The sequence below is a fragment of the Arvicola amphibius genome, chromosome 10, assembly GCF_903992535.2.
Source record: "Arvicola amphibius chromosome 10, mArvAmp1.2, whole genome shotgun sequence".
NCBI lineage: Eukaryota > Metazoa > Chordata > Mammalia > Rodentia > Cricetidae > Arvicola > Arvicola amphibius.
In genome coordinates this window covers 107384618-107410955 of record NC_052056.1, presented here as the reverse complement: position 1 = coordinate 107410955, position 26338 = coordinate 107384618, and the positions used below count along the sequence as shown (strand labels likewise).

The 26338-nt window shown below is 48.2% G+C and overlaps 1 protein-coding gene across 1 annotated transcript; it reads left to right on the top strand.

The window, feature by feature from the left end:
- Window positions 1-9150: 9150 nt before the first annotated feature.
- Medag (mesenteric estrogen dependent adipogenesis) lies at window positions 9151-25575 on the top strand. Its single transcript, XM_038346333.1, has 5 exons — window positions 9151-9528; window positions 18247-18356; window positions 21593-21705; window positions 21900-22185; window positions 24283-25575. The coding sequence occupies exons 1-5, from the start codon at window positions 9251-9253 to the stop codon at window positions 24405-24407; spliced, it is 912 nt and encodes a 303-aa protein (XP_038202261.1). The 5' UTR covers window positions 9151-9250; the 3' UTR covers window positions 24408-25575.
- Window positions 25576-26338: the final 763 nt, after the last annotated feature.

Genomic DNA, 26338 nt, shown 5'->3' with positions numbered 1-26338 from the left:
CCTGCTGTGGCTAAAATGTATGAAAACATGTCCCTTAGAGTGCCAGCAGCACAGAGAGGAAGGGGAAGAAGATGAACTCTCGACGCATTCCAGAGAATCAGAATGTCCTCACGTGTGACCACAGGCACACTGGAAGCATGGGGATGGAGCCTGCCTCTCGGTACCCACAGAGATGTGCCAGCTTTCATCTGAGCAAGCAGGAGAGGCCTAGCTCACATCCTTCACCACTGCTGCCTAATGGCTCAGGCTTCAGCTGCTGAGCCGCCAGCCCTCGGACAAACTGTGAAAGGGATGATGGTTGTGAGTTACTCAGCAAGTTCTTGGCTCCTGTTCAGACGTTTTTCAAAACAGTTTCTTCACTCTTCACTCGTAAACTTAGGCTGCTTGCCCCTGGGTGGTTTCTGTCATCCTGGAACACGAGTCTTGTCACACATCAATGGACTAAAGCCACTCATGTTCAGGACCAAAGCCGAGGCAGAATGGTAGGAGTCTATTAGCTCTCAGGAACACCCCACCCCCACCCTGCAAAGCCTCATGGGTCTAAGCAGGGCCGAGAGCATGTAGGTGAAGGCTAGCACCGGGGACATTTATCTGCCCCTTTCCCTTTATTTTTATATATATATATTTTTCATTTTATTGTAACCATGTATGAGCACCACATGTATGCAGAGGCTGGCAGAGGGCATCGGGTCCCTCGGGCACTAGATTATAGAAGGTTGTGAGTGTCCTGACGCAGACCGAGATCCTCTGTAAGATCTCTGTAAGGTGCTCTTCAGTGATGAACTTCTCCAGTCCCATATGCACTTTTTTTTGATTAAAGAAACTAACCAGATAAAAATCCACAGATACTGTGCAGTAGAAGCAGAGCTGTTGTGTAACAATAACAAATTTGGCAATCGATTTTCCGAGAATCAAAACAACCTAGGCAAGGTAAAGGTTTCTGCTAAAATACCTGGTTATTAGTAACTTTTTCTAAAAAGTTATAAACATTTTGTTTTATGTTTTAATGGTATAAAACAATCAATTTTGTGATAGACCAATGTTATAAAGTGTCCCTAAAAGCATTTTTGCTCTGTATGAGTCCAAGTGTTTTCCTGTATGTATGTAGATGCAGCATGTGTGTGCGTTGCATGCAGAAGCCAGTAGAGGGCGCTGGATCCCCTGGAGCTGGAGTTAAAGATGGTTGTGAGCCACCATGTGGATGCTGATAATTGAATCTGGATCCTCTTCTGCAAGAGCATCCAGTGCTCTAACTGCTGAGCCATCTTTCCAGCTTCCACAGAAGGGCAAAGGACTGACAGATTTTGTTTTATGTATCCATTACCAACTTGGATCACGCTCAGCTTATAGAGTCACTGAGTCTAGAGAATAAAACAGATTAGATTTAAGGAGGGGAAAATAATTGAAATCTGTTTCATTTTAAAGTATAACCATGAAATTGTAAATGAGTCGGAAGAAAAAGCAAGTTTATTATTATACCTTGGGGGATGGAGAAGGACCTTGCAATTGACATTGGCAGGGCAGCGGTCATAATGAAACACATTTCCAGCGCCTCCCACGTAAGAAGGTGAGGCAGAAGTGGCATCTGTGTGACCCAGTGAAGGGGAGCATCAGGATAAGGAAGAACCGACTCTGACCCAAAGATGGAGAGAGAGGAAGACATTTAGAAATCCACAAAACAAGCAGAAGGCTGCTTGAGGATATCAGGCACCACACAGGTAAATAGGGAGCTAAATATAGCTAGCTTCACTTGCACCGATCCCTGGAAGGTGAAGGAGAAGAGAATCCACATCCGAAAGGTGTTTGTTTCCCCCTCTCTGAGTGGCGCTCGGGAATGAGCCTTCAAACAAACGGCTACTTAATGAGAATATCTTCAAGGAAGCCAGAAGAGATACCTAAGCCAACAGATGCTCACAGCAGTTTGAATGGGAGTGATGCCCCAGTCTTGGGCATTCACACTTTTGCTCGACACAGTTAGGAGGTGTTTAGGAGGTGTGACTTTGCTGTGGGAATCACAGGTTCTAGACTCACACAGGGCAATGCCTATAAGGCCCGCATGTGTCGGGTGGGCAGAAGGCAGGAGTAAGGGGAAGGAAGGTTGAGGTTGGTGCTTTTATTGGGGTTTCTAGAGGAAGGTAAGACAAGGCAAGATGAATAAGTTAGGATTGGTTGCTTCAGGGTGCTGTTTGGATGGAAACGTCCCCTAGGGGTTCACATGTTTTCAAGCTTGGCCCTCAGCTGGTGGCCTGGTTAGGGAAGGTCGTGGGACCTCTGGGAGGTGGAGCTCCTTAGAGGAAGTGGGTCCCTGGGGACCAGCTGTGAGGCTCCATAGCCCTGGCCCACTTTACATTTACTACTTGACCCCTGCCTGGTGATACAATGTGACCAGCTGGCCTCCTGTCCTGCCACCTGATGCCACCTGTGCCTTCCCCATATGAGGGACTCATCCCCTTGAACTGTGAACCGGAACCAGTCCTCCTTTAATGGCCCAGGACTAGGCCTCTGATATGTAAAGCAGCCACGCAAAGGCAGACAGACCTCCAGCTGGCACGTCAGGGGAGGTGTCACCACCTTTCTGCCTTGTGCGGCCCAGGACTAGACAAGGAGACCAACCACCGTTGCTGGCCCAAAGCAGCCTGTCCTATCCCATGCAAGTGCCCTGTAGATTCAAACCATATCCCAGTGCCGCCCTTGGTTCTCATGAGCCAAACCAGTCTTCCCAGGAGCCGTTTGCGCTGCCTCTGGCCTGCTTTCAGGATCCCACGGTTTCCTGACCCCCACCGACCTCAGCACCCCAGAACACCAAGTGTCCCGCCCAGTGCTTAAGAAGATGCCATCAAAGAGCGGAGGAGTAAAGCTCACCAGGATCACTCCACAGGCCCCGGTGGGCGTGTGTGTGGACCCCAGAGGAGTGTTGATTTAGGCAGAACAGAAGCAGTGAGGTCAGCCAACTGCACAGCCAGAGCCCAATGAGGTAAAGCCTGAATGGGAGGAAGGAAAATTTTCCATTCTGGTTCAGTCATGACTAAAGCTGTCAGGAGTCAGCACAGTAAATATGAATGTGAACTTCTTTGCATAAAACATCTTTGCAAATCTGGGCTTTCACTGCTCCATATGTTCCTGCCTCGGCTTCCACACGGCTTTGACAGTTGTAACCACAGGGGGAAAAAACGATCTGAGGCATGCTCGCTGTATTTTGTTCGCTTATTTAACAAACATTCAATAGTACTTATTTATGCCTGGCACTGTTTTTAGAATGTTATGCATAACCATGACACAGCGCTGTTTATCATTTATTTATTCATTCATTCAGTGAAAATAAATTGGATATCTTTATGAAGCCACAATGTGCCTGGAATAAAAAGGCATGGGATGGAGCTGTTCTTTTCCTAGTGAGAGATACAGAGACACGCATGAATGGCAGCAGTTCTAGAAAATGGGGAGATAAAGGCGGGCACCACAGAGGTCATTTGCCCCTAGGAGGAGGAGGGGTCATCTGACTTAACCCCACGCGTAATGTCCGTCGCATTAAAATGTGAGCAGAGGTCTGTTAAGTGAGGTGAGAGCCACATGGCAGGAACAGCCTTTGTGCACCGTGGTGGAAAGGCCAGCGCCACCCCCCACTCCCCAAGGAGTTGCAAGCCACGTTTTCCAATTCTTAAGCATGTATGTGGGAATCAAGAGTCTGTGGGTTTTGCTGTTGTGAAGCATCTGAGATTGAACAACTTCAGAAGCACAGATTTAGGGGCTGGAGACATGGATTGGCGATGAAGAGCATGTACTGCTCTTAATCCAGTTCCCAGCACCCGTATCTGCTGGCTCACAACCACCTGTAACTCCAGTTGCAGGGGAATTATCACCCTCTTCTGGTCTCTGTCAGTACTGCATCCGTGGGCACAATCCACACTCCATCTTCCCATCACATACAAATAATTAGAAATAATAAAATACTGAAAAGCAAGGGCCAAAGAGATGGCTCAGCAGTTAAGAGCACTGGTCGCTCTTTGCAGAGGACCTAAGCTCAGTTGCCAGCACCCACATATGGTTCACAACTGCCTGTAACTCCAGTTCCAGGGGTTCTGATGCCCTCTTCTGACTCCCATTGGGCATTTGGCATGCATGTGGTACACATACACACAGGCAGGTGAAATATAAACATAAAATAAATACATCTAAAAAAACAGTTAAAAATAAAGCTTTCAAAACCTAAATAAAAAACCTTAAGAACCAACGAGTTTAATTTCTTTCACGCGTGAGTCTAGAAGGCAAGATCAAGGGACAAGTTCCGTTTCTGGTATCTTCCTGGCTTGGAATGACCCTAATGGGTCCAACGATGGTATCTCTTTTTCTTGCCTGCCCCAAGCTCTTACGAGCACCAGTTGTCACAGTTGCTTATCTGTTCCTTGATAAAATACTCGCCAAGAGCAACTTAAAGGAGAGAGGACTTGTTTAGTTTCAATCCCAGTCCGTCACCAGCTGCTTCAAGCTCCGGCTGTTCTGGCTTCTCTGCTCTGAGGGATGAACTATGAAGCCACATCCAGGGAAACACTGAAGAGCAAGGAGCTGAGAAGGAAGCAAGAAAATACCCGAGACTTGCAGGTAGCCAATGGCCTGGAGGACTGCGGTGGGGTGGCAGTGGAGGAGGGCCAGGGTGGGGAGGGTTGAAAGGCAGTCTTGGGTGCCTTCAGCATTCTGGAGAGAGGGATGGACATGCCCCACAGGATGATGGACGCATCTCATAGGATGATGGAGGTAGGAATGAGCACATTCGGTAGGAGGAAGAGGTTCCCTGGAGACACCGGTGGAAAGCCTTGTGGATGGAGTTGGGTAAACTGTCTGGGAGCCTGGGCTGTATCTAGATCTATAGGGATCATCAGCTTTAGGGGCCACCAGAGCCAAAGGTTTGAACAATGTCATCCATGAAAGAGGAAGCTGCCAAGGACAGAACCCTGAGACTCAGGACAAACGAATGGCCTGAGATGAGAGAAAACAATCAGGGATAGACAAGAGGTGGCACTGTCTTGTGATGACTTCGGGACGCAGTGTGTGGGCTGTCAGTCGTTGAACTCACAGAAGTCTCCTGATGGGGGCATCACACACACACTTGGGTGACGTTTGCTATGGGCTAGACACTGTTTACAGTGCTTAGCCTACAAGACCCACAGTTTACATGTGAAGCAGCTGAAACACACAGGGTTGATCCCAGTGTGCTCAGAGTCCAGGAAGCTCCTTGCACCTGAGCCCGTGGCTGTATTCCTGCCCTGCCACTCCCTAGTCTCAAATCGCACCAGATTTTAGAGGTGAGACCGTCTAAAGACCTAAGGGTTTAAGGAACTAATGACACAGCTAATGGGTTCCCAAGCCAGGCATTAAATTCTAACCAAGCGCATGAACTACCCCACAACTTGTTCAGGAGTTAAGAGGGGAGGGAAGGGCAAGGACAAGGCTGGTCTGGAGACATCGGAGCAGGAAATGTCTGCCGGCTTGGGCAATATGGAGGCCACTGATGTTTTATTAGGGTCAGTTTCAATGGTGCCCTAGGGTGAGATGGCAGAGAAGGGATTTAGTCAACTCTTTGTTTGAGTTTGACTTAGGGAAAAAATAGCTAATACAGGAGGTGAGAGGAAAGAATAAAGACCATTTGATGTAAGAGAGAGGAAGACAACAGATATTTGTATTTGCTGTGTGTGTGTCTTTCTCTCTCTCTCTCGTGTGTGTGTGTGTGTGTTCCTGTGGATATGTGCACAAATACAGGAGAGTTTTTAGCACGGGGATGCACCGGTGTACGTATGTGGCAGTCCCAGGTCAGTGCCGGGTGACTCTCTCGATCACTCTCTACCTGATTTTTATGAGACAAGATCTCTTAGTGAACCCGGAGCTCATCAGTTCAGCCGGGTTGGCTAGCCAGTGAGCTCCATGCATCTACTTGTCTTCCAGCATCTCAGGTCACAGACGTGTGCCCCTGTGTCGGGCCCAGCTTCTATGTGGGTGCTGGGGATCTGAACCCGGAACCTCCCTCTTGTGTGTCAGACACTTTGCTAAGCATCTCATCAGCCCCAGATCCTTGCGCTCTGACAGGAAAGTCTAGGAGTGAACGCAGCGGGGGTGTGAACTGGACTCTGAGAGTTTGTTTGAGTTAAGCTCTCTGTGTCACTCAAGGTTGTCTCGGAACCGATAAGATGAGTCTCTAGGACAAAGGGAATACACTAGATTGGCCTTTAGGATATGGCTGGAGTTGTGCAAAAATGACTGACCACCTGGGAGTTGCCACCAAGCAGTGAATCTCAGCAGCTCCAATCTGGTGCCAGAAACCTAGAGGATCCCCAGAGAGCCTCTGGCCTTCAGTCTATGTTGGAAACCTGAAGAGCATGGGTCTTTGGGGGAAGGAATCAGCAGCTGCTGCAGCTCAGAGTAGATGAATTCACCAGCAAGAGCGAAAGCCAAGCAAGGAGAGAAGGCAAAGCCTTCTTTCTTCCACGTCTTTTCATCTAGGTGGCCCATCAGAAGCACTGCCTGTGTTTGCGGCGGGTGTCCCCCCATTGATTAAGATGGTCAAACAATCCCCAGCAGACACACCCACAGGCCAATCTGATGGAGATATTCCATAGAGACTCACTCTGGGTGACTCTGCCTTGTGTTAAGTTGACCATCAAAGGTGACCATTGCAGTCACTGAACGGGACCTTTTATTTATTTATTTATTTATTTATTTATTTAGGTTTTTTGAGATAGAGTTTCTCTGTGGCTTTGGAGCCTGTCCTGGAACTAGCTCTTGTAGACCAGGCTGGCCTCGAACTCACAGAGATCCATCTGCCTCTGCCTCCCGAGTGCTGGGATTAAAGGCGTGCGCCACCGCCGCCCGGCTTGAACGGGACCTTTTAAAGCTTTGCAGCTAGAAGGCTGCCTCTTTGTTTTGATGACGTAACTAGCATCCCAGTAGGGCCACTTGAGGATGGCAAGATCTTCAGGCTGTCTCCTCTTAACTAGAAGCCTAACCATGCTCTCTCTCTCTCTCTCTCTCTCTCTCTCTCTCTCTCTCTCTCTCTCTCTCTCTCTCCAAGAGCAGGGTTTTCGGTGTAACACCAATGTTCTTTTGTCAACTTAATTGTAGTCTAAACAATTCAAATGCATATATTTAGCTGTGGGGTGTGCTTTCCCAGTATTAGAGACTCAAACCATAAGAATTTACTGCTGATGAGAGAAAGGAAAAGAAAGGTAGGGTCCCCTTGGAACACAATGACATACTGTAACAGGTTTTGTCAGCTCGACACGAATCCAGACATAGCCAGGAAGAGGGTACCTCAGCTGAGAAATTGCCTCCATCATACTGACTGTGGGTACGTCTGTGAGGGTGTTTTCTTGGTTCTTCATTGATGTGGGAGGTCCCAGCCCACTGTGGATGGTACTGTTTCCAGGCAGGTAGGCCGGGGCTGTAGAAGAAAGCCGGGAAGCAAGCTAGCATGCAGTGTTTTTCCGTGGCCTCTGCTTCAGTTCCTGCCTCCAGGTCTTGTCTTCCTTTGACAATGGACTGGACTGTAACTTGTAAGCCCAATAAACCCTTTCCTCCCCCAGATTGGTTCTGGGCAGTATTTCTTCATAGCAACAGAAAGCGGACCAGGACGGACAGGTATCCAGAGCCTTGCATAGTCTGGTGTCTCTTATCCTAATAATTCCGTTTCTGAGGGGTGGAGTGCCAAAAAGAATTAAAGTGTGACGATGTATCATTGTAGTAAGGGAAAAAACACAGTGAGTTCCGTGTTCCAGGAAGGGAAAGTCCAGACAAACAAGAGCTCATTCCCTTGATGGAAAATGGCAGAGTGGTTTGAAGTACAGTTTACAAAGTCAAAGCATTTGAAACACAGCCTGAATTTACTGTTAAAGAAGAAAAGAATAAAAATTTTACCACTCTGGAGGCTGAAGAGTGACCCAGGTTCAGTTCCCAGCACCCACATGGCACCTGTAACTCCACTTCCAGGGAATCTGGGCTGTGTTCTGAAGTGTTCTTCTGGATTCTACAGGTATTGTACTCTTACATGCAGGCAAACATTCATACACAAAAAACATCACTTAAAATCCTCAAGAAAATAAAGAATAAATGAAATATTGCAGAAAAGTGTTTGTTTGATTCAATGAAACCCAGGCACTATGGAGACAAATTGAATATAGTCTCTGAATTCTACTTGCCTTTCAGGTTCTATGGTCAGGTGTCCTCAGTGTTGCCAGGAGTCTCCTGCCCGCTCAGGCACGTTTACTGAGAGCAGAGACCTTCCCTCAGTCGGTGTTAACTGTTGGGAAACTTGCTTGCTCCTCCCTTAGACTACAAGCTTGTGGTTCTTTACCCCCTCTTCATTTAATTAAATTGAAAGGGACAACAGTCCTTTCATCCATTAGGAAACTTGTGGGCACATAGCTAGAGCACCCACATATCTATAAACTGATGATCAGATTCTCAGTCCACGAAGGAGGCCAGCTGGGAGTCTTCCGGCTTGAATCCAAGCAAATAGCCACCCAAGGTCCCTCCGGGCAGCGGAAACAAGAGAATCAAGAAATACAGTGCACAAGGGGATGCAGAAAGCCTCGTGGGAAAGTGGCAGGCAGCTCATGGAATGATGCTGGGTGGGTGGGAACCCCCGCCAGGAAGGGCTAAGAGAAGGAAACGCCAGGTCATCTAGGTGGAGAGGGAGGAAGCTGAAGATTCAGACTGCGCATGCGGTGGGGGAAATCTAGACGCGTATGGAACTCTCAGCAAGAGCTCTGACAGCCCCTGGGCCCCACTCAGGTGGAGAGGTGGGTCAGGGACCCCGGGAGCAGTGGTGCCTGAGGGATGGATGGGAGCTGAGGCAGGCCTGGGCATCTGTCGTGGAGAAGATGCTGCACTAGGCAGTGTGCACAGGCAGGGAGGGCCCCACGCGGGGGCTGAGTGTCTGACCCCGTGGGATGACTAAGTTCGTGTTGGCTGTGAGCAGGCGAGGTGGGAGAGCGCCAAGTTATGAAACGCTGATTGCTCTGCTGGAGTGGAGCATCTGGGGTCCTGCCTGGGGGCCGGAGGGGCGTGCCCGGCGCTTGATAAAAGGGGCTGCGCAGCGCGGGGACCGCTTTCTCGGTGCCCTGCCTGCAGCACTCCTCGACGGCGGGCAGCCAGGCAGCCTTAAGGGTGACAGGAGGGCTCCGGAGCGACTGCTGTGTGGAGTAGTTAATCATCCTACTTGGCCATCCTCAGTGTAGGAAGGGGACCGAGCCACAGCCTGGGTATGGCCACCGCAGCGTGCGAGCCTGTGGCTAGACCCAGCCTGACCTCCATTTCTTCCGGGGAGCTCCGCAGCCTTTGGACGTGCGACTGCGAACTGGCCCTGCTGCCCCTGTCGCAGTTGCTCCGCCTACAGCCTGGTGCCTTCCAGCTGCGTGGCGAGCAGCTCGTGGTGCCCGGGCCTGGGGAGCCCACGGACGCGCGAGGGGGCTTCAACGTCTTCGGGGATGGCCTAGTGAGCTTCGATGGGCAGGTCTACCGCCTCAGCAGCTACATCAAGAGGTGGGTGGCTACGCCGTTCGCCCTAGCCTGTAGCTCTGTCCCTGCAAATCTACCTGGCTGCTGTCATCTTTCCAGGAGACCTGGCCACCCTACCTGCTGTCCACAGCCTAACCTTTTTTTTTCTGAAGCAGCTGAGAAGGGTGTTTGTCTGTCTTGGAGGGTGCTTTTCTTGTAACAGCTAATAAGGGTGTCTTGCCGACAGTGTAGGAAGTACAGGGTGGGAGCACACTCAGCCCCACCCAACACTCCAGCTGGTGGCTGCTTTTTCCATTATGCCCATTAAATGGGTCAGATGAGCTCAGCCCGCTGGCTCACCCCTCAGGGGAGGTCTAGGATGCAGATCCTCACACCTAGCTGTAGTTGTGAGCACTAATAACTTTACTCGGCAGGAACGTGCAAAAAGGTTATTTTCTTGGGGGCAGTTGCTCTCTTGGTGTTTCTTACACCAAGCAACCCTAGTGGAGAAGAAAAGCTCCCAGAAGCCCAGGTTATTGACTCTTGGGTAACTAGCCAGCTTGGGCAGAAATAAGCACAGAGTGTATCTGCCGGGTTTGCTACAGAGCACTGAGAGATCCCAGCCTTCATCCAATGGTTCTCAGAAATTGTTGTGGCCAAAGGGAAAAACACCCCGTGATAGACTTGAAGGATGTGGAACTGGGCTTTGATCTCAGTGGCAGGAGGGAGGGCCATCCATGCTGGATTCCACTTGGCTCAGTGCCAAGGAAGACAAAGATACACAGCCCTTACACATGTTTAGTAGGGTTCTGAGTGTCCCAGAACCAGCTGTGTCTGAGTGATGCAGTCCGCCAGATGTGAAGACATAATGCCTTTGCCCCTGGGAAACGGTGATGTGTGTACTCTGTGGAGAGGGTGGACCCCAAGGGCCAAGCAAATGAGACGTTGATGCTGCATTCTTCCCACAGCAGGAAGGACCCTCAGGGTGGCGTGCATTTTAAATGCCTGAGAAAACGTTCCCTACCAAGACTTTCTCCTTGGTAGGGAAATAGTTTGTAAGAGGAAGAGGGGGGCGCTCAGTTAGAAAGCAGGTTTAGGCTGGGGAGACAGCTCGGCTCCTGAAGTGAGGGGACTTGAGTTCCGATTTCCAGCCCTCGTGTGAAAATGTCCGTGTGCCTGGAACACCAGTGCATAGGGGCATGGGGACAGGACTTCACCCCGGGGCTTGCTGGCCTCCACCCTGTCCCTAAACTGACAAGTTCCGGGTTTAGTGAGAGAACCTGTTTGAAACTAGTAAGAAGGACAGACATGTTTGCATTGGTGCACCTGCATGCGCTCACACATGTATACACACACACACACACACACACACACACGCACGCACGATTACAACGCTCCCAGTGACCTGAAGCCAAGGTAAGGCACTTGGCATCAATCAGCTCCCCAAATCTTAGTATATAATACTGGAAACTTTAGAATAGATTTAAGGCTAGTCATTAACTTTTTTCAGGATGCAAGTGCATTTTATACACCCTGGCTTCCCCTCACATACACAATTGTGCGAGGGCTTTCGTACCTCGGAGATACACAGTCCACTGAGATGTTTCTCCATTGAAGAGTGGTATTTGCAGCATGTTTTCTCGTAGGGGACATGCATGGTGGGAGTTTCTCTAACTGTGCCGGCAGTCTGAAGAGGGCTGGGAGCGAGCCAGTCTGACTAGAGAGCGTTTTCTAGATGGAGGACTGAGCTCAGGACAGCACCCGGGAAGTGGGAGCATCCCGAACTTAGCCTTCTCAACATTCTTTTGCTCCGATTAATAAGATGGATCCAGTTGTCATTGACCCTGAAGATAGCATTGTGGCACAGGTTTCACCTGGATGTTTCCAGATTCTTGGAATTTAATGAAAAGAAAAATGATTGCAAAAGTAACAGGGAAGCTTTATTTTTCCAAGAGACTCTCTTTCTTACTATTTTAAAATGATGTGTAGGCGTATCTGAGTGTGCGTGTGTGCGTGGCTGGAGTACAGGCTTGTGATGAGCCATCTCTCCAGCCCCTGCATAACTTCAATCAAACAAAGCAGTAGTACGGATTAGTCAGGAATACACTATTAAGAGTGACAGTGGACCCCTTGAATGAAGACATTCAAGGCCCGTATTGCCCGAGGCTTCTTCCTATGGTGGAAAGGAAGGTGGAGCTGGTTTCCTTTTCTTTTCCTTTTTTAAGATTATTTTTATTGTTTGGACGTTTTGCATGCTTGTTTGTATGTATGTCATGTGTGTGTCTGGTCCCCGTGGAGACCAGAAGAGAACAGAGGAGCTGGTTTCTGACGGATGTCGTTTGGGTGGGTCTGTTTTGATTGATGGGCTAGAATTATGTAGGCTGTTGCTCACTACACCCGCCCCTTTCCACGTTGCATCTGATTTTAATCATCCACACTGATAATACACGGGCATAAGATGGTAATTGGAGGATTCTATAGTTCATTAGAGAGCACAGCTTGCCTTATTGTGAATGTACTCAAAGCTAGTTCAGGTCGGATTGCCCCCCACCCTCCCAACTGGCCTGATGAGTGTATAATTAAATAGAATTTAAGTTCGATGGTTGTTAAATGGGGGAGAAAGTTATTCCACTGTTCCCAGTGGGAGCTGTGTCTCGATGCAGATGGGTGTTCTAGATTGCTAACAGGTTGCTAAGTGCATTGCTCTGGTGTGTGTGTGTGTGTGTGTGTGTGTGTGTATGTGTGTGTGTGTGTGTGTGTATGCGTGTGTGTGTGCAGTTTGTAGGTAAGGGTTGCAAGTGGCTAAGTGCAATATTAGAAGAGAGTGTGTGCATAGCCCAAACCAAGTGGATTCAGGATGTCTGTCTCCATAGCATATCCTACTTCTGTCAATATAGACACCCAAGCCATGTCTTCTCTCTGTATATATACATATACATATGCACATATAACCTATTTATCTATGTATGCATATATAATCTATCTATTTATCTAAAATAGCGTTCAATTTGATGTTATTGCTACTGTGGCATAGGGTTCACCGATTTTGAGTGTTGTTGGCATAACACTCCAGTTGGATTTTCTCAAAGCTGGGCAATTGGTGTAGGCGAGCAGCCTGGTTTCAATGTGTCTGGCATCAGCAGAGTCTGTCTGTTCACAATAGGAACCTGACATTTGTTGTAACAAGCTGAGGCCTAGCGGTGATGGACTTCAGAGAGTTTTTATCTTTTTTTGCAGCCACCACATTCCTGCCTGAGTTGCGGGATGGCATCTAACCAAGAATAGCTGCCAAGGCAGTTAGACTGAGAAAGGCAGGAGCAGGATCTTCAGCGCTTTGCACTACTGGCCTTTGAGAATGGTACACAGACCTTCTCAGAAATGGAGATGCAGTACCAGTGTCCCCGGCCAACTCAGATGCTCAAAGACGTGTGGCTAAGAATCCTTGCTCTACTAATTACTTAGATTTTTAGCCCCCACGATGAGCATTTTGTGTGAGGAATTGTCCATAGTGTAGTCAAGGTGCAAGGCCTCAAGGTGTGTTCTCTTCCTTTCCTGGGCTCCTTTCCCAAGAAACTCCAAAGTGCTAGGAGTCATTGCCCTTGGCACCCAAACGAGCCCCTCACTGAAGGCACCTCTCCTCCTTTCTCGGGTTCTTTTTTCTGATACTTAATATTTTTCTCAACACAACACTAAGTAAATTATGGAAGGCAAGCCTTTCCTGGTTGTTTAGTGATGGTCATAAAGCCCCTCTGAAAACCTGCTTTAAAATATTTGTTTTAATTTGTGGAGTTAATGAGCAAATCTCCACCATCAACATCATCATCATTCAAGATTTCTGTCCATGTCATATCTAAAGCCTGCTCAGGACTCTACCCGTATGTAATGGTCACAAAGACACTTGAAAGACAAACCCACATTGATCGTTGTGCATGCACACACACATTCACACACACATACATATAGATACATTCACACACATACACAGAAACATATACGTACATACATACACACACAGACACACATACCCAGACACATACACAGATATACACAGACACACACAGAGAGAGACATACATACACGGACAGACAGAATGACAGACACACATACCATCTTTCCCTTAGGATGCAGCCTATTACTGACATGCATTGGCAATGTCTGGCAAATATGACCTCTGCACTGTGCACGGCTCTCCTGGCATGAAAGAGGCTTCTGGGTAATCTAAATAAATAAAAGAAGTGTGGCTGCTAATGTTGACTTGAGTCCCCAGAAGGGTGCAAAGTATTTCGCCAGTATCATCGTGTGAAATCACACAACGTGGACACTATTGCTGTTGTTTGTTTTTTTTTTTATGAAGGGAAAATGAAGGTTAGCAATGAACCCATGGAAGACGCTGGCATCGGCTGAGCGAAGCAGGACTGTCGGACTATGCCCGTGTGCTCAGGAGACTGCCACAAGCAAAAAGCAGTTCTGCTTTCCAATGGAGTGGCAGCTTCTCACACTTCTGGAGGCCTTCAGATAAATAACTGGGTTTCCGTCAGTTGTTCACACAGAGTATAAATCAGTCTGATAAAGGAGCTAAGGGTGGGATTTTTAAGGAAGAAGATATAGAATCTGACTCTACCCATAGCCGACCAACTAGGAGATAAGCAACCCTCTTCTGTCAGGGCGCCCTGTGGGGTAGAAACGCTTGGGAACTGTGGGTAAAGAGAGTAAGACTGGGCTGTCCAAGCCTCATCTTCATCCCAGTGAGAAGTGACAACCTTCTGCCAGCTCTGGCAGGGCCGCAGTTCCCTGTGTCAGCATGGAAGTCTCTACTCGGCCAGCTGGGCCCGGTCCTGTGACCTCCTGCTCTCCCTCCCGTCTCAGATGTAGAAACTGACTTGTGCGGCATCCTTCCCCAGGACACAGCGTGACACCCATCCGTCTGCACCCTGAGCAGTGAGTAGGGTGAGAGCCAGCCTTGAGGAAGTGTATGTGAGCCCGAGCGGCAAGCCCTGCACTGCGTCTGGGGAGGGACCCTGGGACATTTTCTTACTTTTTGTAACGTAAGTTTTCTCAGCTGTCAAATGAGAATAGCAATCACCTTATAAAACGGGCTTAGTGAAGTCAGGACTTCATTCCCAGCACCCACAGCAGATGGCTCTCCACTGCCTCCAACTCCTGCTCCAGGGTACCTGATGCCCCCTTCTGGCCTCTGTGGGCACTGCATCCACATTCACAAACCCATCCACAGAGACATGTACATACATAATGAAAAATAAAACCTCTTAAAAATGAATCACCTCAGTATTAGAATTAGACTTGATGAAGTCCCAAAGAAACAAATACTGGTACATATTGTGCCTTTGTCAGCCATTAGTTTCTGTATCATTACTGAGCCTCATACTGGAGCCCAAAATACAAACCAAAAATGTGAACCGTATTGGATCTGGTCACCCTCATGGGAAGCTTGCCTGTTTTGTTGGTGATGGAAATGAGTTTCAGGAAAAGTTAAACAGCCTCAGAGATCACAGCCCAGCCACTCCAAGGCTTCCTGGCTTGGCTCCCCCAGAGCCTCGCTCTGGTTTTAAGCTATGCTACCTGCTTCTTAGTAGCAGCACACCCGGTCATTGTTAAATGGCTGCCTGCCTTCTGCCCTCTCCAGCTGCGCCTCCTGTCAGCTACAGCAGCCTTCTTGCTCCTTGCCTATGTGTATTTGGCCATCTCCTACCCTTACCTACCTTGGCTTTCCCCGTTGTCTCTGTGTGTGAATGATGGGCCAACTTTTAAGTTTGAGTGGTGGGACACCCTCTTCTGTTAGTGTTTCTCAAACTGTTGGCAACTTAACATGCAAGTTTCCTGGGGTTCTCGATGAAAACACAGGTTCTGGGTGGATGAAATTGGGCAGGGACTTGAGTTCTGCACTTGGATGAATTCTCAGGCAGGCTGATGCAGGCGGTCCAGGGACCACACCCTGAGCAAGAAGGACTTCTACCGCTATCATTGCACATTGAAATAATGGGTTGTAGCTGGCTCTCAAATGTACCACGTGACTCTTGCTCATTTTTGTGTTCGCAGACCCACCTCACAGCAGGTCACAGAGAGCTATGACTGACGGTCAAGGTTAGATGTGGCTTGGGGTCGCTGTGAGCCTTGGTTCTAGAATGGAGTTCACACATCACTGAGCTTGGACTTGAATTACATCTAATTTTGAAACATGGCTTTCTCTGACATTGTCCTGCCTCAGATCTTTGCCCTGAGGTCAGGCTTAGAAAGTGATAGTCTATAAAAGTAATTTGGGGACAGTGTAAAATGAAGACATGATCATTAGAAGGACCTGTTCTCTTAAAGTAACCTTAAAGCTGTTTACATTTTACCACCCCCTATGCTAACTTTAGCAAACATAATATTCAGGGCACGGAGGTGATATTTGCATTACTAATTCAGAAGTGTTTGTGATTAAACACGGAATAACTGGTCCCTAGTGCCAGCTAGTAAGACATCCTGAATTAAAAGCAATAACTAAATGTCAGGCAGACACGGAAAGACCTGTGGAACGGAATGGCGAGACCCTCTGATCGTTTTTGTTTTGTAATGATTTATATGTTCAAATTTTACAATCCTAAATTTCAAATAAGCACCCACATTTACTTATTTCACTGGGATTTTGACACGTTAGACAAAGGGACTATGATTGGGAACTGGGACTGAGATTAATGAGGTAGAGTGGCTGCCTTTCACTTAGGTGACTTAAGTGGTTAACATGGGTCAAAAACTAAACTGAAAGCTTCAGAAGTCAATGCATCGAACTTTTTAAATTGTGCACTATTGTGAACTGCACAGCGCAATCTTTTGTGTCATTCCTTCCCACCCCAGCACGTGGCTTATTCCTTTGTCCTGAGTGCCCAGGCTATATATGCTACCCATCTGCCGTCATTTAGACTTCTGGCTTCTCAGCTCCACTGTCTGGGTATTGCAGATTGCAGTACTGTGTGCAGACGCGGTGCCGTCCAATGGTTCCACGGCTTTCGGGGGGATAAGAAGGGATTCCTGTGGTTCTTCTTTGTAACCAGGTTAGACATAGGGAATGTATTCCATTTCTATAAATTATGCTGTCAAAATTCTCCGATATACAGCATTTGCACACACCCGGAATGGATGAACCTTTAAATGTCCTCCGAATCATCAAAGGCAGGCAAGTTCCGGTGCGCCTGCTTCTACCGTCCAGTTGTTTCCTTTGGCTCACACTCTACACGCAGTGCGTGACTCCGTATAGTTTACACACAGACTCGGTGTGGGACTTCCTAGATCCTCTCCTCTGCATCCAGCCATGACTCTCTGAGCCCTACAGCGTGGCAAGAGGCTTGTCACAGCATTCTAAGGGCCCCTTTATTCTTCTAGCTAATGATTGCTTCTGACTTGATGCTTCTTCTTCTTGTACTGTGTATGGGTTTGCTGAAGACAACTTGGTGATAGCAAAATTCAGTGATGAGAGAGAGGGGGGAGGAGGGAGAGAGAGAGAGAGGGAGAGAGAGGGAGAGAGAGAGAGAGCTTGGCATTGGCTTTTGAAACCTGCAGCCAGTGACACACCTCTTCCAACAAGACCACACAATTTCTAATTCTTCGCTAACGGTTCTACTAAGTGGGGAGCGAGCGTTCAAGCATATGATTCTATGGGGGCCACTCTCATCCAGACTACTATACCCTTGAAGGAAGCCGGTTTGCATTTGGATCTTTTTATTAACCATATAGAGGCATATGAAGGCTGTTTGGGAAAGTGGGAGGGTAGTGAAGGAAAGCTAACTCACAAGATGAGAGTCAGGACTGACTCAGAGAGAACTTTCTGGAGTAGAATAACAACACAAAACCAAGGAAGCTACATTTAATGAGGATATGGGCAGAAATCCATTAACAGTTTGGTTTTTGTAATTACATGACCCGAGAATGGAAGAAATGTGAGTTAGTAATAGTCTGTAGGAAAGATGATTAATGGCATGACCCATGCAGGAGGTTGCGCTTCTCTTGGGATTTCGGGGGGACGTGGGGAGGAGAGGGAAAATTCCAGACCTTTTAGGCAGGATGAATCCACTGAAGAAGGGTCAGCGAATTCTACCTCTTCTGTTCTGCGTTTTTTGTTCGTTTTTATGGTTAAGGGAATTTTTTTTAAACTATAGTTATGAGAGAGAGAGAGAATAGCCAGAGGCAGTTATATAACAGTCATGTGGAAGAGTCCAGAGCAGAGAAAGAAAGCAGTAGACTGAACATGGTTGGCAGACAGGACCAGGCCATGAGAGACAGCAGAGAAAGACGCACGCATGCGTGCGCGCACACACACATACACACGCACGCACACACGCACGCGCGAGGCGGGGAGACACACAGAGGAAGGGGAGCATAGAGAGAGGGAGAGCATGGGAGAGTGAGAGAGACAGACAGAGACAGGAGGGGTTGTTTATTATTGATCTGGGGGGGACTCAGGACTCTGACAGCTTCAGATGAACTCTTTGCTCATGTGATGTAGGGCATTGGTCTCATCATATTAAAGGCTTCCCTCAAACACATTGATACCAATCCACCCCAAGGACCACAGAACCCTCAGACACTCAGCAACGACTTAAAGGTGATTTCCTTATGTGTGTAAGATATGATGATCTTTATTAGGACACGTTTTAAGAAACATTCCTCAAAGGCTAGGGCTGAGGTAGGCTTATGTCCTGTCAGTACGTCACCTTCCTTATGTGGAAACAGGCGCTACATCTGCAGTTATTTCTCCTCTTCCCGCAGATACGTGGAACTGACCACCTACTCTGATTATAAAGACTACAGAGAAACCATATTGAGCAAGCCCATGCTGTTCTTTGCTAACGTGCTGACCAAGAAGGACACCTCCAAAGGTAGGTGTATAAATAGTCTTCATTTGTTTCTGTCTTGCTGGGTGGCAGGCTAAGGTAGGAGAGAGGCCCAAAGAAGGGAGGGTAGACGTCAGCCATGCCAAGGGCAACAGCGAGCAATCTGTTCTGTGCAGCCATCTGGAGCGCTGTACACAACGCTGGATCAGCCAACCTCTAATGATGGACACCCCCGCCACACACTTCTCACTTCCTGTTCAGGAAGGAAGTGACCTGACACGGAGCCTTCAGAGGTTTGACTTTCTTTCTAGACAGGAAATGATTTGACATTCTGGTCCTTTTGGGGTTGGAGGAATGGTCGGAGTAGTGAAACTCCCATGTATCAAATATTGTGTCTGAGGTGTGTTTTCTTATCACTAGCTGGACTAACAACCTGCGGGACCTGTGGTCCAAATGAGGATCTCTGGGAAAAAAAAAACCAATGCACTTAACCTCCGAGCCATCTCTCCAGTCCTTAAATTTCATTTTAAAATGTGTGTGTGTCCAGTGTAGTACATGAACATGTGTGTGTACAGTATCTTTGGGGACCAGGGGAGGGCATTGGATCTCCTGGCCTGGAGCTGGAGTTACAGGCAACTGTCACCCACCGGATGTGGGTGCTGGGAATGGAATCCAGGTCCTATGTAAGAGCAGTTTGTGCTTTTAGCTCGGGACTCATCCCTCTGTCCCCACAGTTAATGATTTTCCTATGATAAAGGTGTAAAGTTCACTGTGGCAGGATGCAGAGCCAGCATCCCTGTGAGGTACATATTCTGTCCTTGTTTTAAAGATGAGGGAAACTAAGATTTTTTTTTTTTTACCTTGAGGGTAGTTGTAGGTACTTTAGGTTTTGTGCTTCTGGGTGTTCCAGGACAGTCTCTAAAGCTACAGAGAAACTTTGCTTTTTTTAAAACAAACAAACAAAGAAAGAAAGACAGGGTTTCACTGTGTAGCCCTAGCTGTCCTGGAACTCACTCTGTAGACCAGGCTGGCCTCGAACTCACAGAGATCCACCTGCCTCTACTTCCTGAGTGCTAGGGTTAAAAATGTGTGCCACCACCACCTGGCCTAAGTAGTATTCCTAAAGTGAGTTCAAGGTAATAACCAGTGACTGGCTCATTTCAGACAGACTCCCTCAAGCCTCCCCCCACCCCCTCGGTTACTGGAGCACTCTCTGTTCATCATCCCTACTCAAAGTCAGAATGCTTTGTTTGCTGGAGAGGCCAGAGCACAGCCAGCGGTGACCAGCCACATGTGATCAGCCACATCCTGGTACCACGTGTGATCTGGTTTGGTGATGTCCTGGAAGCTGGCCAGGTCTCCAGGACTGTAACTCGCAGATGTACAAGTGCACCCCCTGACTTGTTCCCCCTAGGAGTGATCTAAAGAAAGAATGAGAACTCTTAGTTCAGCATTTTAATCAAAGTTCCGAGAGTGGCACAAGAAGGACTCTGCAAGAGGTTCAGAGAGCGTGCGTAATTGCATGGTAACGTCTACGGGTAAAGACATAGGACCACGACAGCTGGCCAGCTGGGAGAAAAGCGAGGGCGTGAAAAGGTTCTTTAATTATCAAAGCCAAAAGATGGCTAAGCTTGCAAGAGGAAGACCGTAACTAAGGCAACATGTCAGCCCTCCTGCCATTCTAGACTACAGTTTATGCACAGTAGGAGCTCCCCATCCTCCAGACAAGCTCTGCTGTCTTCTAGAAGCCTGTCGTGGTAAACACGCAGACCGACAGATCTGTGGATGTGCAGTGTGCCTCCTGCCTAGCTGCGGCACAGGCTGGACCTGGGCGTTTAATGAGCCTTTGAAAGATGCTGGTGGGTCCGCATGAAATTTGGTTCCCGGTTCCAAGTAGCTGTTCGCTTTATCCCTCGTCTCAAATAGCAGATAAGGTGGTTTCTATCTAAAGCTCCTTTTAAAAATTCAGGAGGAGGGAAAACGTGGGTCAGAAAACTAAAAATGAGTAAGATTTGTATAAAATGCATCCAGGGCTGGAGAGATGGCTCAGCAGTTAGGAGCACTGGCTGCTCTTCCATGGGACCGGGGTTCTAGTCCCAGCATCCAGGTGGAGCTATCACCAGCAGCAACTCCAGTTCTAGGCATATGGTGTCCTCTACTGACCTCTGAGAGCACCAGGCATCCAAGTGGCTCACAGATATACACGCAGGCAAAACACCCATATATGTCAATCGAAAGAAATAAATCTTCAAAAAAATGCACTCCTTAAAAATGTAAATGCTTGCCTTTGGCCCACAGGGTTTGTCTCTGAGATATCTCAAAGGTAATAGATATTCTCAAAACCATATAACAGCTGGTCTATGCCTGTAAGCAGAGGTGGGCATGCATGCTTTGCCTTGCTTGATAAACTAATTTGGGCTTGGTTCTTGGGCTGGGAAAGAGATAATTGGTTAATAATATTTCAATTTTTTTAAAATGAAGAAACAATCTTCCCTTTGTTTATATTGTATGTGTTGCGCAAGACTCATGGGGCAGACTCCACCTCCAAGGCCTTGGTGCTTGGGACTCTAGCCTGGAGCAATGGAGGTATCTTAAGCAGTAGTCCTCAAATTTCCTAATGCTGCAACCCTTTAATACAATTCCACACATTGTTGTGAGTCTCAGTCATAAAATTATGGTTGCTACTTCATAACTGTAGTTTTGCTACTGTTATGAATCATGATGTAACGATTTGACATGCAGGATATCTGATATCTGACGCCTGTGGGGGTCGTAACCCACAGGTTGAGAACTACTGGCTTACTGGCTTAGGGAGCCTAAATTCCATCCTGGAGACCACAATGTGGAGGCGAGAACCCACTGGAGCAAGCTGTCCCCTGCCTTCTGTGTGTGCACATGCATAAACACACACATATACACACACACACACACACACACACACACACCACACACTCGATAAACAAATGTAAAAAAAATTGCAGAAAGAACCTTTTCCACACTGAAGACACACTGTGGAGGGAAAGTTCTCGTGGAAGGGGCTTTTGATTTCCAAGGTAGCTGAAGCCCAAGCCTGCATTCACAGTAGCCCATAGCGTCATTCACATTGACAAGGTTCTAGGGAACATTGCTAGAAGTCTTTCTGGGCACCCGAGGAAGCTGTCGGGAAAGAGGACATAACACATGAAATCTTCCGAAGCGGCTACGGGCCTGATTCTGCTAACTGGAAGAAGCACGTTCGGGTCACACAGATACTCTTTCTGACTTCTGCTTGCCTCTTCTAGAAAGGACCTATGCATTTCTTGTGAACACAAGGCACCCCAAGATAAGGAGACAGATAGAGCAAGGAATGGACATGGCCATTTCCTCAGTGATCGGAGAAAGCTACCGACTTCAGGTGAGCCGGGCTTTAGTCAGGAGGGCTGCCTCTCCACAAAGCGACCAGCAGCCCTTGCTGTGCTCCTCCTCAGAGCGCAAGGTTGCGGACATTCGGGCTGTGGTTGGCTCTGTAATGTCCATGTGGTTTTGTACGCCATGTCACTTAACACTCTCTCTCTCTCTCTCTCTCTCTCTCTTCCCCCCTACCCCCAGTTTGATTTCCAGGAAGTCGTGCAGAATTTTTTTCCCCCAGGAACTGAAGTGCTGAATGGGCAGAACTTGAGCTTCGCCTACGAATTCAAGGCAGACGCCCTGTTTGATTTCCTTTACTGGTTTGGGCTCAGCAATTCCACCGTAAAAGTGCGTGGGAAGGTTCTGAACTTGACAAGCATGAACCCCGAAAAGAAAGAAACAATTAAGTTATTTCTGGATAAAATGAGCGAACCTCTAATCCGAAGGAGTAGTTTCTCTGACCGGAAGTTCAGTGTCACATCTAGAGGTATGTCCCACACTCCCAGAGGGTGGGAAAGATGGCTAGCTCAAAGGGTGGAGCCCGGAGCGAGAGCCAAGTGGCCGCTAAGTGAAACGCCAGAGGCCTGCCTCCATCCAAAGAGAACGATGATACCTGGGTACACGGCTTTAATCCCAGCGCTCTGGGAGCTCAGTGCCAGCCTGGACTACATAGCAAGGTCCAGATCAGCACCTGATACCTGCAACCTGGGGAGGAAGGAATAAGAGGTGTTTGTTAGCCTAAACGAGAAGCAGGGTACAGTGGTGTGTACCCTGTCTTATTAGCAGGATATGACAGTGAGGCAGGGGGATGAATTGAGCCCAGGAGTTTGGGGGGGCTAGCCTAGGCAACATGGGGGGGGGATCCTGTTTCAGACAAAAAGAAGAGAAGTGAACAAAGAAAAGAAAAGGGAAGAAAGAGGTAGTGTGTTTCCTGACATATCAGTTATTTGATGCAGCAAATGCAAAATGCTAATTTAAATGAAAAACTGTTGATTTAAGTATCTGTGCTCACTTCAGCACAGAGTTCGACTATTTTGGAAAGAGTGCTGCCTCCCCCATTCATCTGTGTGCACTCCCGGTAACAGCCATCCACCAGCTTGCAGGCTCTGTGGCCGTGGTCTCTGTCTTAATGGTGTGTTCCGAAGGGCTCTCAGATACTACAAGAATAACTCCTGGGAAGGTTTCATTTACCAACCGAACATGACATATGGCGGGCTCTTGGTTTTGAAATGTGCGTGGCTCAGGCAGATGGTGCCTTCCTCTGTGAGTCGCTCTCTGAGGGATAGCTAGCCTGGGCCCCAGAGCGCTTCCAGAATCAGGGCTTTCTTGGGTGGGTGTTTGCAGCAACCTGCGGCCCGGGGCCCTGCAGTGCTCTGCAGCGCAGATGTCAACCGTCTAGATTAATTGTATTTAATGACAGTTCTTTCTTCCTCTGTGTACAGCGGATGTCCTTACTCAGGGGCTTCTTATCCCGGAAATTGTCTGTCTCTCTCCCTCTCCTCTTTCCCCCTCCCTCCCGCCCTCTGCCTCCATCAATGCCCCACTCTTTCCCTCTTTCTCTTGTCTTTCTTTCTCTCGATCTCTGTTTCTCCCCCCTCCCCCCCATTTCAGCTTCTGTCTGTTTCATTCCCCCCACCGGTCCCCATCCCCGATCCATCTTGTCTTAGCTTTATCTCTCTGCCTCTGCTTTCTCCTTCACGTTACAATCCAAAGCTTTGTGTGTGGTCTCGCCTTGCTTTGACTGTGCCACCTTTGCCTGGGCCTCAATCTCACCCACTGGCCCCAGCATCCTGAGCAGCATTCCTAAGTCACTGTGACTCACCCTCTGTACCTGCGTTTCCACTAGGGCACATGTGGAATGAAAGTGTCGTGCTTCCTAGAAAGTTTCCCCCGAGCCAGGCCTAGGGCCTCCTCGGCTCAAGAGCAATGGAGAGGATGGCCCTGGGAGTTGGCCTGCATTGCCGATGGCACAGCTACGGCACACCTGTCGCGCTGGCAGGCTGCCGAGCCTGGCACCCAGCTCTCAGACTGACTGGCAGCCCACCAAGGTTGGCAGTCTGTTCTGTTGGTATCAGAAGCTGACCTCTAGCTGGGAATGCAGCTCAGTAGTAGGGGGCTTGTTTTCATCTTCCAACAAAATCTGACCCCTGACCTCTGACCTCTGACCTCTGTCCTAAGCATCTGTTTCTCAACACCTGCTCTTTACCCCAAATCTCCAGCCCTCTGGAAAGCAAGTAGTAGTCATAGCAATGGTGTCAATTAATATTTTTTTTTCTTTTTGATGGAGTATCACTATGTAGCCTTGGCTAGCCTGAAACTTGCTCTGTAGACCAGGCTGGTCATGAACTCACAGAGATCCACCAGCTTCTGCCTCCTCAGTGCTGGGATTAAAGGCACATGCCATCACACCCAGCCAGCAGAACTAGCACTGATGAGCAAAAATCAGCACATTTCTGTTTAGCTCTTTGAGTGTCCCCGCGGAAGCCAGGACTCGTTACTGAAGTGGCTATTGTGGATGAGTTTTGATGGCCCTTTCTCTTCCTGTCGTGATGTCATAATGAGCACCTTCTTTACTGTGTTTTAGGTTCAATCGATGACGTTTTTAACTGCAACCTGTCACCCAGATCATCGGTTACAGAGCCACTCTTGGCAGGATTATCATTTCCAAGTGTTCTGGAATCTGAAGAGGCATCTAGCCAGTTTATCTGATTGGTCTGAAGATTCTAGCTGCCGCCCTTTGACGAGGGCCCTGAAGCAAACAGTGGGTTGAAGGGGTAAGAGGAGAGAGGAAGTGGGCACTTCCATCCCTTTGCCAGCCCCTGGTCCTCCAAGATTCTATAAAGGCCTTTCTCCCCTTTCCCTGGGCATGGTGCCTGGCTGGCCCAGTGCACATGTCTTCCCTCAGGGTTATGATTATGGGATGGAAGGGTTCTGTCCCTATGGCATGTGGTGCCATTGACATTAAACATCTGAAGACTCTGAGGGATTCTCAGGGGACTGCCACCCTGGACTCTCCTGGAGGCACCTGACTGGGACCTTAACCCTGGTGCTTCAGTGGATCACAGAATGCCCTCTGCTTGGAGCTCACTTTTAGGTTCAGTGCCCAGCAGGCCTAGGGTAAGCTCTTCTCTTGCAAGTATGTTAGGCAAAGCTGGTACCATATTTCACTTGAAGACAAGTATGGTTTTTATTCTGCCCATGGGAAACCTCGAGGACATTGAAGATCCTGGCTGCTGGTGAATCTGCAGGGTGCCAGGATGTCGCAGCAATCCACCAGTGACAAGACCGTGTCCCCCTCCCTGCAGGCACACCATGCACGTTGGCATTTGAAAGACGGTTTTTAGCAATCTTAATGCGAAAAGGAGAGTAAGCCATTACCAAAGTGCACCTAACATCAGGGCATGTCCCGCCTTACAGCTAAAATGGGATTCACTGGGAGGAAAGGCGTGGGACACACCTGTAATCCCAGCACTTGGGAGCTGGAGGCAGTAGAATCAGGAGTTTGAGATCATCCTCGCTGCATAGGGAGCTCTAGGCCTATCTGGGCTATTTATACAGACGGTTCTGTCTCGTGAAAACAAACACGAAGCTTTGCATTTGTGGATAACTGCAAATAGTCACAGGAAGCCAGATGTATGGACCCTGAGTATCGTTTTTCTCTACCCTTTAATAACATTCCCATGCTCCATATTTTGATAACACTACTTACTGAAGGCCTGACGTTTGCATCTGAAATACTATCTAGTGCATACGCACAATTAAAACTTTCCTTGGCGTTCAACCTGTAAGTGATTAAATTTGTGGCCGAAAGGGTATGGGGTAGGCCCCTTGAGGTCTATAGGTGGTGGATTCTCTTTGTAGCACACTAGACGTCAGCACAGGTGTGGTTTTCAGAGTGACTTCCTCAAGGAGACACTTCAAGAGCGAGGCCAGGGAGTATTCAGAGAAAGAAGATGAAGTTTGTATGGAGAGAAGAGGAGCGAAGTGCTTCATGGGAGGATAAATACACCATTAGATTCAGGGAAAAAAAATAATAGTTAGAGCGGTGCATGGCGAGAATTAAACTCTTCCCCAAGGAAATAAAAACTCCATTCATAAGACTGACAATTTGCGTTTTGAAACTGAACGGAGAAAATAGCCAGTAGCATCCGCAGGAAGGGACTGGAGATCTGGGATGTTAATCTTGTCATTCAGATTTCTCGGTTGACTCTGAAGTCGCTAACTCTATTGTTCACCCAACTGAGTTTTATCAGTTGCCTGCCCCCAAATACACAGTGATAGTGTATTTTATTGGCAGTTATTTCAGAGAAGTGAGATTGGCAAATCTATAACTTGGTGATAGCTCCTCCTGGCTGAAGGAGGCCTCGAACCGGGCACACGTGCAGCCTGATGTGGACCAATAGCATGGAAGACTCAGGTGGCCTGCTCCCACCAAAGCTCCTGCTGAAATGGGATCCTCAGAGTCATCCGTTCCTGCACTTATATCAGCACTTGTTGGCAACACATAACAGTGTGTTTTACGATAATTTCATGCAGGTCCATGATGTGTTTTGATCACACTCACACACCCCTACCTTGCTCTTCTGCTAATTTCCTCCCCAGCTTCCACTCCTACGTCCATGGCTGTTTTCTGGAAATTT

Coding starts and splice junctions, on each gene's coding strand:
- Medag (XM_038346333.1), top strand. CDS start 9,251: ATGGCCACCGCAGCGTGCGAGCCTGTGGCTAGACCCAGCCTGACCTCC. Junction 18,357..21,592: donor CAAGAAGGACACCTCCAAAG/GTAGGTGTATAA, acceptor TGCCTCTTCTAG/AAAGGACCTATGCATTTCTT. Junction 22,186..24,282: donor GTTCAGTGTCACATCTAGAG/GTATGTCCCACA, acceptor ACTGTGTTTTAG/GTTCAATCGATGACGTTTTT.